This window comes from Rhyacophila brunnea, unplaced genomic scaffold (genome assembly GCF_057557595.1).
Source record: "Rhyacophila brunnea isolate RB1 unplaced genomic scaffold, BYU_Rbru_1.0 scaffold_11, whole genome shotgun sequence".
Lineage (NCBI taxonomy): Eukaryota > Metazoa > Arthropoda > Insecta > Trichoptera > Rhyacophilidae > Rhyacophila > Rhyacophila brunnea.
In genome coordinates, this window is record NW_028232763.1 from 34,109,400 (window position 1) to 34,124,089 (window position 14,690).

The 14,690-nt window shown below is 33.9% G+C and overlaps 1 protein-coding gene across 1 annotated transcript in view; it reads left to right on the forward strand.

Annotated features, from left to right (window-relative positions):
* Positions 1–14,068, forward strand: part of dpp (decapentaplegic morphogen) — a 29,236-nt gene extending 15,168 nt beyond the window's left edge. The window contains exons 3-4 of the mRNA XM_085960310.1: positions 9,979–10,283; positions 11,333–14,068. Of these exons, the coding sequence (XP_085816436.1) occupies positions 9,992–10,283; positions 11,333–12,198 (1,158 nt within the window). The 5' untranslated portion in view covers positions 9,979–9,991 and the 3' untranslated portion in view covers positions 12,199–14,068. The remainder of the gene's footprint in view (positions 1–9,978; positions 10,284–11,332) is intronic.
* The last annotated feature ends 622 nt before the right edge of the window (positions 14,069–14,690 follow it).

Below are 14,690 nucleotides of genomic sequence, written 5' to 3' on the forward strand. Positions count from 1 at the left end.
TTGACTTAACTAAATTAAAAACCTCAAAAAACTTAGTAAAACTGTATCAAACCAAAAATCTGTCTCGAAATTATATTAAGTTATATTTGACCACACTTTTCTGTAGGCTTTGATTTTTGAATTCATCAAAATGATTTTATTTTTTAACTAAACTAATTGGAACTATTAACCACACCAGTCCAATTATTTTAGTTTTTATTTTTATATTTTATTATTTACTTAAATTTATCCGTCAAACATCAAATACATAAATATGTACTTCATTGATGTCTATTAAAAGACCCAAAATCTACCGTATAAAAACGTAAAACTGTTTCTATAAATAGTTGAAATTGCGTTTATTATAATTTGACTACATAATATTATAAAAATCATTTCTGGTATTTCAATATCTAGGTATTAAGTATAATAATTTTAAATTTTCCAAAGAAGGAGAAATCTGAAGTGGACATGTGTGTTCTGGGCAGTTCTAATTATAAAAAAACAATATTTTTGTGAATTCGATGACAGATGACTAAAAAAGCGGTGATTTTCTTTGACGCAGATGACGCAATCGATTCGTCAAAAGGTTTTTAGGGGTCTCTAAACAATTAAAATATTATGATTATTAAATTATACCAAAATCTTACATATTATATGAGTGTGGTCAGTTTGTCAAGCCTCCACGTCATTAAACGCGCCACTGAAGACAAATGAAAATAGTGATATACACTAATAAATACTAGTTATTAATTAAATTATTCTTCTTCTTTTGGTGGCACCTTCAATCAAAGGTTGGCGACTAACTAACAGTACACCTCCATATCCTGGGCTAGTCGTATCAGATCCTCAATGCCTTGGGCATTGAGCTACTTACGAAGGTTTCTTAGCCAAAAAAATCCCTTCTACCCACGTTTATACTGCCCTCGACCGTCCCTTACATTAATCATTCTTCTCATTGCGGAAAATATGGCCGAAGTATACAGGTTTTCTGTACTTGATAATATCTATAAGTTGTCGTATTGGCTCGTATTAAAACTTTTTCATTAGTATTGCGTATCAGTCCAGAATATTTGTATGGTACGCTGATTTAGCTACATATTATGCATATTATTATATATTGTGTTTGGTTCCTTAAAATAATGGGGGAGATTTTGGAAAAGTATGAAAAAGATTATTATTGGATGGTTTTAGAAAACAGTCTAGCTATTTGGATGACTTCATTAATTATTAATTTTGGAAATAATGCTTTTACATACGCAAGATATTTATTTTCCTTGGCAATGGTAAAAATAAAGATGAGATTAGTTAACAATTTTACTTTTGGCAATCTTTTTCTGTTATATTACATGGTTATATAGGCTGGCATAAAGTTTCTAATAATTAATAAGAATGTAGATATGTTTCGCATATCCTCGGATGGGCTTTCCACCTAGTTAACTCATTCGCTGCTGACTATATAATGAGATTTTAATTAGCACCTTTAAAATGCACGTTAATTACATCGATCGGCCGCCTGGTCATTACGTGCATGTGCGTCTTCAGCTTCCAAAGTATTAAGTAATAATTCACAACTAAACTTTTAGTGAAGACATTTTGAAATGCGTTGTCAATACATACATTGTGGTGAACACAAACACTACAAAGAAAAAAATAATATATTTGGAGAGTTAAACCAATATTTTATGTTTTTGTTGTCAAAATGAATCTCAATATTTTTGCATATTACTCGATACCAAAAATAATTCACCCTAAAAATGCATACAAATTATTTCATTATAATATAGTATATCTATTCTAAAATGACATTATCACGATTATGATAAGATGCAGTTGTTATTTGCTCATTTTTGTTATAAAATAAATAATACAGTACCTATTTTATAATACATATTATATGCGTTGGCTCTACAATCCATTGGCTGCAACATGAAGGGGTTTCTCCACAGATTTTTATGAAGATGAGAAATCGAAGTTTTAACCTCTTACCATTCTCTGGGTTCAAATGTACGTCGAAAAAACGACGTTTAAATTTGTCAAACCCAGAATTCGAACTCAAAATCACCATGTAACACAACAATAATTTGTTCTGTGATACATAAAATTAAAACACATGGCCCATGGGTAATATTTCAAACTCACAGTATTTATTATAAACCTTTTTTAAGCTTTCTATACCGATTACTGGACCTCAAAAATAATAAATAATTACTTTTAGACAGGTACCTACTCAAAGTTTTGTTTATTATTATACCTTTTCTGACATCTTCACCATTAAAACTTCAAAACACTCAAGCCTCAAGGAATGCACGAAATGTAACATAATAAATTAATGAAAAATAATCTTTAAAAAATTATGTATGTAATAACAATGACATATTGTATATAGGTCCTACATAATATAAGCATATTTCTGCCCATTAAATATTGTCTGTGGCTAATGTAAAAATTCTTCAATGGAAACATCTTTGACATTTAGCTTATTAAATTAGTATTGACCTCGCACACCAATCCATATATTACCTATATGTATTAGGACATAATCTTTTATAACACATTCTTAATAAAACGACCTCCTACTACGGTTATAAAATGCCTCCCACAAGATGGCGTCAGCAGACATTTTGGCGCCAACAACCGAATCCATTTCCCGCGAGCGCATTTCAATCATTTTAATAGTATAAAGAGAATAACTATAGATTATAACAATAAGCAATAGTATTTTCTTATCCTGTTATGTAGCGTCTCCTGAACAATATCGACCATACAAAAAGTATTCCGTACATTTCCAGAAGTATTCGTAAAGTACTTATTCATGATTTATATTATTATCTGTGATTATCAACTCAATTTTTTGATTTATAAGTTTTAAAATTTCTTACATAAACCATAACCCTTCATTACCAAAAACAACAATTATTGTCTATGCCATTAGGTAAACTGTATATAATTTTAATAATAATAATAATATCTTTATTATTTATTGTTCATGTATAAATATCGTGTCCTGGGAAATGATACTCTAAATGGGTGTAAATGAAGAAATCTAATATATTTTTAGAATAATTTAATCAAAATTCTATTGGAATTTATACAATAAACATAATATTTTTTCAACCATGCTCAATAATAAGATCATAAATGGGTCTCCATACGGTGGATGTTGTATAATCCGATTTTTGTTTTTACGAGAATCTAATTTTTCTATTAGAAAATTTAAAATATTTCGAAAGATTTGTTTTGAAATTACTACTTAGACATATACTTATTATATTTCTTAAATCGACCACGTCCTTCAGGAATTACACCGGTAGCCATAAGGCAATTCCATATTGTGTATTTGTTGTGTTTTGTAATAAATAAATAATATATCAAGCGCCTTGATTTATTCTCACAAGCGGTTGATGTTGCTACTCGATGGTATGATTAGCAATGCTTACCTTCACGAGTCACGACTAATTACTTCCATATAAATGGCGTTGAGCGCGTAAGCAAACTACCGTTACGTACCTATAATATACCTCATACCATACGAGTACCTTCTTCTCGACAGCCAAATTACAATTTGAAGCAGGTAAAAAAACAAAAATATGCTCCCGGCAAGTTTAAATACTCGCCAAACCACTTCACCATTACGTTGGATTTACAAACTATGTGTTTTTGTGTACATGTATGATGCGGCGTAGACGCCTCTACGGAGTGCTACGGTCGCTACGAGCTACGACTGCATCCATTCGTATTATATTATCTTGGCATCTTGTCTTTTAGTCACAATTTGTGGCGTTTCTAACAATAAGTACGGCTTGTTGCCATGTATTTATATCTAATAAGACCAATTATTGAATTCCTCCCATGAGGTGAGGCTGCTCTCCCGCTGTTTCTTTAGTGTGTGTGAAACTATGCCTGAGGAAGAATTGACCAGCGGTATTATATTTACAATCTCATCCATTAGATCCATTGAAGTTAAGCCCTCCAAACCAAAACCCGCCACGCACCACACTCGGTCTTAATCGAGCGTATCACGTGGCTCTACATTGGCGATGTGACTATTAGATCCATCTTGGAATTGGACTGCGAGAAGAGTCCTTTATTTTCTACCACCTTCTCGGTCTTCACCTTGATATTAGTCATCAGGGAAAACGGCCGTTTCTTCCTGATGGTCTTCTTGACGTTGGCTGGGTCTCCAACTCTTACGGATGTAGCACATTTGTAGCTCTTTCCGAGGGGCTTCGCCCTTACGACTATTAGGATGTCTTTTGTCTCACTGTTAAATAAAAACACAAATCTTTAAATCCCAGACAGTTAGAAAAATACCTACATTAATTACACATTTTAAATTTAACCCGTTACGTTTTATTTGTCTTCTCCGCATTAATCGTAATAATAATATTATTGAGACACAGCAACATCTACAAGCTCAGATGTTTTTGAGGTGTTGTCTATTATTATAGCAGGTCGATTGGGTCTCACACATTCAAAGTAGCATGAAATAAAATGTAATTTAGAAATGAGAATAATAATTATCAAATTGCCATAGCGTATGTATACCTAGAAATGCTTTAAATTATTATATATATGAGATGAGCACATATATTAAGATTATGGCCATTGTTTTATGAGTAGTATTATTTGAATTAAGACATTATTTAGTTTACTATATTATGTTAATTCTCTATGAAATCATATTTTTTTACTAATAAATCTATTAAACATAAACCCAAATATAAAACTAATTATTTTCTATGTTTATGTGTGAATTTTACGAATTCATAGGCTTTGATTTCTTAGTTTTTTATGTTCATTACAGATAAAATTGGCAAACTAAACTAATTTTTAATTTTTTAAGATTTGTCACCTTTTTTTGTACCTACACCAAATTTTTTCGAATGCCAAACTAAATTTATTTTAAATAATATATAGTTATCTAATGAAAAAATGTTGTGGGTAAGAGATTCGTTACCCAGTTATTTTTGAAAAATACTCAAATATCTTGGGCGTTTTCAATCACTGCAAATAAATAGTAGAAAATACTGATATCACTTAAGTATTTAATTTTCTTAAATACAATCCAGGTCAAATTCATTAATGAGACCCTTTTTATATATATGGAGCTAACACATATGAAAATGGGGGAAAATGACCGCTTTCATACAAACTGTATATACCTACATATTCTATTGGCATACAAAATCAAAGTGGAACTTTCTTCAGTATTTTTATAATAAAAACTCAGTAGTAGTATTTGGACTTGGATGCCCGATGCACTGACTGATTTTGAGGCCCTCTGTGATAAAAAATAAAAACTATATATTCCAACTAACAACGTACATAGTTGGAATATACGTAGGTAGCTAATAAAAATATATATATATATATATATATAAATAATTCTTATAGTATAGTGTATATATTATTATATTAGTGGTTTATTTTTGTGGGCGTATCTGTTTGAGAGGTTATGTTAAAGGCCCATTTGATTTTGTTATGATTTGGTTCATATTTCATACTCAAAGTTGTTGTCATAATTAAATAATTGTATGACCGGTTTGAACTGTTTCGAGGCCCATTTTAAATCTTCCGCCACATCGATTGTAACATAATATGCGTCAAAGAAAATTGCCGCTGGGAAAACCATAAGTATAAGTCGCTCTAACAAAAAAACATGACAATAAACAAAGAAGAAGAATAATTATTTATTGTGGCTATACGTATTGTTTGTTGTCCCGATCGTGGGCCAATAGGTATCGCAGTCCGCGTTTATTTTTAGCGACGACGATAACGCGTAATCGGCAATTATTCGCTGTAACAGCACAACATCAACAAACAAAACGTATAAATAGCGCTAAGTCTTTTCGCTGGCCTGGCTTCTGCATGAAACGCGAAATTGGGTTACTTGTTACTTCCACAGATAATATTATATTGTATCGCTCACTCAGCTGCACTGTTATACAATGCGGTCAATAAATACACAATAATGCATTTATACATCTATTTACATAATAATTATTTAAAATACAAAATATTATGTTTATTCGTTCATTCTAATTTTGAAAATTTACCGCAGATCAAAATAAAGTTTGCGTATTATTATGGATTCGATTTAAATTTGGTGTTCTTTTGTTTGAATTTTACTGCTGTCAGAATTATTTTCATTTTGACATTTATTGTATGCCTAAATACTGTTATGTTTGTATTGAAATGTTATTTTCTATGGTTTTATTAAATAAGAGAAAATGCATATAGATTAAGTAACCTCGTGCAATATACCTACGTAGTATTACATATACCTAATACGGTACAATAATATTCCGATTTCGAGATGTGGCTAAAGTTGTGATTATATTGAGATGCACATCGCGTACTATCACGTGACGTCACAGTAAGCTGCAGCTACGGGAAAAAAAGTGTGTAATGTTGTTTTTCTTGCTGTTAAAAATGATCAGACTGATGCTCCTCCCATCCCGTAGCACATTTTGAACCTTTAAACGAACATTGTTAGTTAGCCAAATCACCAGAACAACAATAAGGTCACCTCACGTTGTACCGCACTGCATCGATACCTTCACGACTCAATGAATGTTTTTTTTATCATCTTCTACATACGATTACGACTACTTCGATTCATGTCAAAGTTGCGTGTTCTTTTTGGCGGTTGGCACTATGTATTTTTTATTAGAACGTTGTCTATTATCTATGGTCTGCAGGTTGGGTTCTGTTCAAAATATTTTCTATGGATATAATATCGTAAGTAATTTTAACGTAGGTACACACATGTAGAAACTGTTACAATTATTTGAAATTAGCATGAATAATGAATAATAATTAAAAATATTAATACATTAGCGTTGGCACTCTCCATCATTGAATTTACAGAGGAGGTGATCTTTCAATACATTCTGCAAAATGACGAAACCACAGACTAAATTTGTCGCCGTGACAGTATACGACGTGCATCTCAATATAACCACAGCTTAAATGTTCAAAGTATTGGTAATCTGATAAAACTGGCGCAGGATAAAGAGGTGTACTGTAAGTTGGACGCCAACCTTATACATATTATTATAAAGTTTGCATCAACGTAGTTAAATAAATTTAACCTAATTGAAACAGATAGGTACTCTAAATGCACAATGTACAATATGTTAGTACATTATATTAAGAGACGTTACCAGTATAAATATATATATATATATATGTTATAGTAATCATAAATTATTATAACACAATAATATTATGGAAAAGGGAAGGGCTACGTACGTACGTACGCATAATTTTTTTCCTTTACTCGGATTTAATTGCTAAAAAAATAATTAAATACGAATAGTTTTGGATGTCACTGTGGTGATTACACTTATGGCAACTCATCTGAATAAATTAGAGGTGTCGTCCGGTTCAGTAGCTCTCTCGGCCGAGGCCAACAACGCCAAAAAAATGAAATTGCCTCTCACCAAATTATATAGTCTTTCCCCTGGGTTTCAATACATTTGGGCCCTGTGGACCTTCTGTTTTGAGGACAGTGGCAGAGATCGGTTTTGTTTAGCTACGAAATAGATGGGTGCGGTAATAATAAGCAGAGTTAACCGAAAACGACTAAATCGTATGTCTTTTATGGAATTATCACTTTAAACCAAGTAAACATACTTTTTAAATATAACATATATTTTATTAAATCGCATGCCATTATTATTCCATTCTAAACTAATATTATTTATTATACAACTTTTTGTTCACACTGTGATGATAATTTTATTTCATTCGGAGCTATTATCGCAAAACATGTAATTAAACATAAATGGCGGTTAATTATTTATCAATGTTATAAAAGAGTGAAAGTCCACAATGAAAAAAAATAATAACTTTATTCGAACAATAGATATGCGTTGACCGCATCGAAAGTTTATTAGATTAGGTACTCTAAATGTTGTGATCGCATAGGAAATGAATTTATTCATTGAGCTCGTATTTTGTGTATTTTTACACAATTTATGGCTGATAAATATTATAATATATCACGTTCGACGTGTTTTTAGTTTTGTTGCTGTTGTTAAAATTGTGTTTATTTATGCGGTTTTTTGTCAGATTAATAAATACCTGAAGTAAATACCACAAAAATAGCATTGACAAATAAACATATCAATGAAAATCAAGCCTGCTATGATTTATATTGAAAGATTTTTGTGGCTACGGTATGCTAAAATTGTTGCGTCAGAATGAACCGGTGTCCATAGTTTTCATCAAATAATTTATTCATGCACAAAGTTCAGGTCATATTTTGAATGACACTCTTGCCATAGAGGTATTAAATGAAAAGCATAAGTCCACGTGATACTTAACAGCGTAAATAATATGCCTATGTGTTTCTTCAAATTCGCTTAAGAACACTGGATATCTGTTTCATTCTTCACTAAGTCCATAAGTTTTGTATCAAAGATACCTAAATCCTTATTAAAAACTTATTATATAATATTTGTAAACATTTAAAATATAACGCAATATTGCTGGTAGTCAAAACTAGTAGCATAAAATAATATTTTAATAATTTTTCTATTAGTAATAAATTGAAATTGTTAGTTATTTAATTTTGTGAGATGTGACTTTTTTATGTACCTACTTTAATTGTTATGCAGTGTCACAAGGTACTATTGATAGCAAAACGATGTAATGTATTTATTTATTTGAAGCGAACATTACAAATTTTAATTTTAAGACATAAAAATATAAAAAAGACACGTACCATTATTACAATTCAAACTTCAAATGCTTTTATAATTTATACATAATAATATATTGCAAGAAAGTTAAAGTAGATTACCGTGTTCGATTCTAAGCAGTCCATTATTATATACCTCCACAGTGTAGGAATTGTGTTAATAGATTTTAACGAGGCATAGTTGTTATAAAATTTGCCCAATCCATTGGGTCCTCGCGCTGGATAAATACAGATTGAAAAAACAACGTGAATTTTTGACCAGGCACGGGTTTGAATGCACGACCCACCCTTTCGTATTTATGCAAAGTCGACCGCTCTACGAATTAGGCTAACGTTGTTTATCAAATAATATTTAGACAACAAAAATAACACATAAATATGAAAAATATGTAATTTTATTGAACTCATTTTTACATTGCATTAGCATTATGTACTAATACCAGATTACTTCTGTATCTTGGGACAACTGATACTTCCCATTTCCAAAATACTAGGTAAGTAATTAGATATACAATCGGAAAACATTATTTGGAGTCAGCCAATATTGTCGATTGAAAAAGTCTGCTATTTTGTGATCCGATTAGATCCATTCGCTTTTGAAAAACTTCCTCGCCCTTCAGTTTACAACCCGTAATAGTACCACAAGCAGGGTAATTATATCATTCTACTCGTGTCATCCATTCCCGGATGTCGGCCAATACCAGGGCGAGCTTCGTTCTAGCATCTCCTACCTAGAACAGTTCTAATCGCGGAGGTTTTTAAGTCATGAAATGCAGCATTGCTTTCTGTTATGTTTACCGTTAAACTTTCGTTGGATAACGAGTTGGGAAATGCTGCACCTTTGTGCGTTGCGCCTTAATGTGACAGGTACTGTAATTCACTGGTTTTGATACTACGCCAAACTCCTTGATCCTTTCCATCTGTTTTAAGACTTAAAATATTTGTTACTCTGTCAGTCCAAGAAATTTTGATGATATCCAATGTTTTATTTATAAAAAGGAATTGGGAGGACTTAACAGCGATTATCACAGACAACGTAATTTAGATAATACTGTAATCCTAATGTAATTTATTTTACTGTATGAATTCGTCATATTAATAGGTTTTGTGTTTATACAAACTATTGGTTTAACTAAGTATATGATTGGAGTGATGTTCATAAGCTGTTGGAAAACAACCACTATGAGATGAGTTGTTAGATAATCACTGAATTATCTGCATATAAGGAAGACTGATTTAGTACCTACCTAATTGATTGTTTGTATAATGAGTGTTGTATCTTGGCTTAGATTGGTGAGGAGCATGCAGTGGTGGCGCTCGGCGATGTGGGTGTGCGCGGTGGGGGCGTGCTGCAGCTGGGCGGGGGCGGCGGGGGGGCTGCTGTCGCTGGCGGCCGCCCGCGCGCATCGCCTCTCCTCACGCGCGCACCTCGACCAGCCCGCCAAGCGGCAGCCCCCTTGGGCGGATGTCCCCGAGGCGCTGCGGGCGCTCTACGCACAGCTGGCCGCGAGGGACTCGCTTCCCGCGGTCTTCCTGCCGAGGAGTCCCCTTCAACGACGCACCGCCAACACAGTCAGAGGCTTTACACATCAAGGTGATTAGTCAGACATCAATTATAACAAAGTAAAGTCAATTAACATTTTCACGGAACATAATTGTTTTATGAACTTCCGCAGATTAGAAATTATAGTGGCGGATATTTTTTACTAGAAATGATTTGAATCAATCACACGTACCAGATACTGTATCGACCCCGAGCCCACGGCTTCATAAAAAAGCTCTCTTCCAAAAATGTCACCATGGGGCTATTATATAACTTAATAACTATTTTTAAATATTTTAATATTGTGATTTATTAACAATTTGTATAGTTTATTGCCACTGTAACGGCGTTTTTCAATTGTCCGATCCGAGTTTGGATGTCGGACATTTACATCAGAAAGACGGAAGTACATGGCGGATAACAAATGTCCACTATGTCCGACTTTGGAAAACCAGTAACCATAGACTAATCTATATTGCCATCCTTCTGTATGTTGATTATGGTATAAAGATCTAAAAACTATTTATATAGTAAAGTTATATGAATGTAAATATTAATACTATCGAGAATAATAAATAGAGAAGAATTGATATTTAATGAAATTTGATTTAAGTATTATACTATTCCATTTCGACCATATCGTAGCTAAACGTATTACAATATGTCATAGACAAAGCGCGTGTATTCGACTATGGCCGAGAAATGTTCGAACCGGTCAAGTGGCTGATCCGATATAGCAAAATTACCTGATGTCGGACGAGCGATCTTGGATATCTGACATTCTATGGACAAGTGGTGATACAAATAATGTGAAGGCTGCCACATCGGACCGTCATCTCGGGCCACGGATTCGGAAGCTTGGATCGGACTGTGGAAAAACGCCATAATGATATTCAACAAACCCCGATTTTTTTAAACACGTATAACTCTCCATAAAAGTTGCTTTGTAAAAAATTAAATAATAATGACAAAAATATATAGAGTAATTAATAATCTTTAACATGACGAAAGTACGAGTTCGCATAGGGTTGCAAAGTTCGGACAATACGACATAATATAGCAAAATATAATAATAATATGTGTTTTGTCTATTGTTTCAGGAAGTGCCATAGACGGAAGATTCAAGGACGATCATAGATTTCGACTGTCGTTTAATGTGACAGTTCCTGACGGGGAATCTCTGAAAGCCGCGGAGGTAGTCCTCGCGAGAGACAGAATAAACAATCTTCCGGACAGTGCATCGTCCGAACACAAACACAAAGTGCTAGTGTACGATATAGTGAAACCGGGCCGCAAAGGTGTAACGAAGCCGGTGTTGAGGCTCGCGGACTCGAAGTGGGTGAAACTGACTCAAGACGGTAGCGTCAGTTTAGACGTGACGCCTGCCGTCGAGCGGTGGCTGTGGCAGCCGGAAGAAAATCACGGACTATTAGTGCATGTTCAGTCTCCGGAACATCTTAGACAACACAGGCACGTCAGGTTGAAGAGGGCGGCGGGCGAGCGACGAGGCGCGTGGAACAAGCGGCAACCGGCGCTGCTCGCGTACACCGACGACGGAAGGGCGCCTCTGGAGCCGGTCGTCTCCCCGCCGCTGCGGCCTGCGAGGTCGAAGAGAGCGGCGCGAAGATCCCACCGCAGGAAAGACGGGAGAGAGAGCTGTCAGAGAAGACCGCTGTTCGTGGACTTCACGGACGTCGGCTGGAACGACTGGATTGTCGCCCCGAACGGCTACGACGCGTTTTACTGCCACGGTGAATGCACGTTTCCGCTCACCGATCATTTAAATTCCACTAACCACGCCATCGTACAGACTTTAGTGAATTCTGTGAATCCGACGGCCGTCCCCAAAGCGTGCTGCGTCCCCACGGCGCTTTCGTCGATCTCCATGCTCTATATGGACGAAGAGAACAAAGTGGTGTTAAAGAACTACCAGGATATGTCGGTGATGGGGTGCGGCTGCCGATGACGGCCGCCCTCTGTGGAACCGCCGCATTGCGGACGCGGCGGCTCTCGCTCGGAGAGCTGACGGGGCGTGCGCGACGCAAAACTGAATCGCTGTGATTTTTTGAAGACTTAAATTGTATTTTTATTGAAAATGTGGCATTTTTAGCGTCTGAACTTTTATATATAAATACACTAATATATTTTTAAAGAGTCCGGCACTCACCGAGTCAGTTGTATTCTGTAAGATAATTTTGGCCTTTGCTAGAATTTTACTTAAATACTTGTATAAAGGCTTTCACGTTTTTGAAACCATTGTATGAATGTGTGCACACTTTCATTATTCGAAACTATTTTTACACACGCATGTTTTGCTGACAAGCAACGATGTAAATGTATGTTTTTTACGATAATAACCCAGATACAAACGATATGAATCCCAGTACAGAAAATTATTGTATTTTCGAATAACCTGTAAACAATACTCAAACGAGATCACGCGCAAAATTTACAACAGTTTTAAAAAATATATTTAACTTTAAAAAATTGACTGTCTGTATATTTTCTAATGATATCCACGTGCACAATAATTTTGAATTAAATGCACGTCCATTTTATCAATTTGAGACTATTTTTGTTATAGAGACAAGCCATGACAATTACATTATAATATTATAAAACTAAGTCTCTCATTTATTTAATGTATTTTTGACTGATTTTTCTTGAGAAACCATTTAAACCATAATATATACATATATATATGTACCTATTTGGTATTAACCAATGATGGCAGTGCAAATATGGAATTATTATTTAGAAAACACAAATATGTTTTAAATATTATAAAAATACGAATTATTACTATAATTCCCCACCCAATTCATTGGACCATAACTGCAAATCCATAGTTTCGAGAAAATCACATTTGACGTTTTGGATCTACTTAAAATATAGGCTTAACTTTTTTTTTCATAAAACTTATACTTCTGCTGTTTTTACACCACAATTATATGAATCCTATGGATATTTTTGCATTTAAAACAGAAAATCAAGATTTTAGCACTTATGGTGCTTTTGCATTGGGTGAGCGAATTATTACGAGAATCAATCTGAATGTTTTAAAATCTGATTATCGTTTTAATGTTAACAATGTGAATTACAATGAATATTGTGTGTTTGAATATGCAAATCACATGCGATTTATGTACTTTTGTTTATAAAATTAATACTATCGATCGAGGGAGGGTACTTGATGGAATTTTAATTAAAATTCTTATTGTTTTAAATTTTGTACTATTCCATTTTAGTAATTTTTTGTGATCCAGGTTTTGCCTTTCGGCATCTTAACTCACCGATGGTAAATGCACGTTGATAATATCATACTATTCACAATATTATACTATACATGTACAATTTTATACTTTTACTTTTACTTAGTAGATAATAAGGTTTCACGTTCTTTTGTCCTATTAATATGTAATGTTATAAACGAGAATTCACTGTAGTCGTTTAAAACTCAGTCGGTTAGTGAATGAGTAGTGGCTGAAGATGCCGAAAGGCGAAACCCGGGTCGCAATACACGACTCAAATGGAATAGTACAAAACTTACATCAATTAGAATTTACTTTCGATTATTTTGAATTAAGTATAATATTTTCATCCTTAGTGAACATTTTTCAATTATTGTATAAACCAGAAGATGGCAAGCAAATTCTTTAGTTCCATTGATTTATAAGGAATATGAATTGCATTCGTATAATATAATATTTATATGAGGTAGTAAAATTATTTTTTCTGATTAAAAATTCCAGTAAATGTCTATCACAGGATGTAATCGGCCATTTGTCAATGTGTTCACTATAATTATTAATCTCAAAATATTTAAAGATGAATTCAAACAAAAAAAAAAAAATAGGAATCATTGTCGGTTTTAATATCTCATTTTTTCGGTAGAATTATTAGCTAATCGTACACGCTCTCTCGTAAACATTTCACAGATGCTCATTAAGTACCTATAATCCAACGTCACACAAGACACCTGTCCTCCGGCGCACATACCTCTCTGAAATAAAATAAATATGTTGTTGCCATCGAAACCAGTTTGAGAGGACGGTGGCTCGGGCCTCCGCGTCTCTGCAGACGAGAATATGATGCGACGTCTTGGAGGAAAGTCCACGTGTGGCGCGCCAGTGCATGCGTATAACAGCGAATACCCTCGACAATGCCACTGCCGCAGGTGCTGTATATCAGAGATATCCAACCAGTGGACGTATGAATGACTAGGGTTACGTTGTTTATTCTAAGTATCACAATGTCATCTTTTATTCAAATTTCAAAAATGTCAAACAATAAAATAATTTTATCTATGTACTGCGTGGTACCTATTAACTTTTTTACTACTCCAGGTAATTTTTTTATCATAAATTTGCGAATTTATATGCGTACATTACACAATAACTCTATCATTGAAGCGATATGGTTATAATAGTATGGTCAGACTGTTTTGTTTTTGTTTGG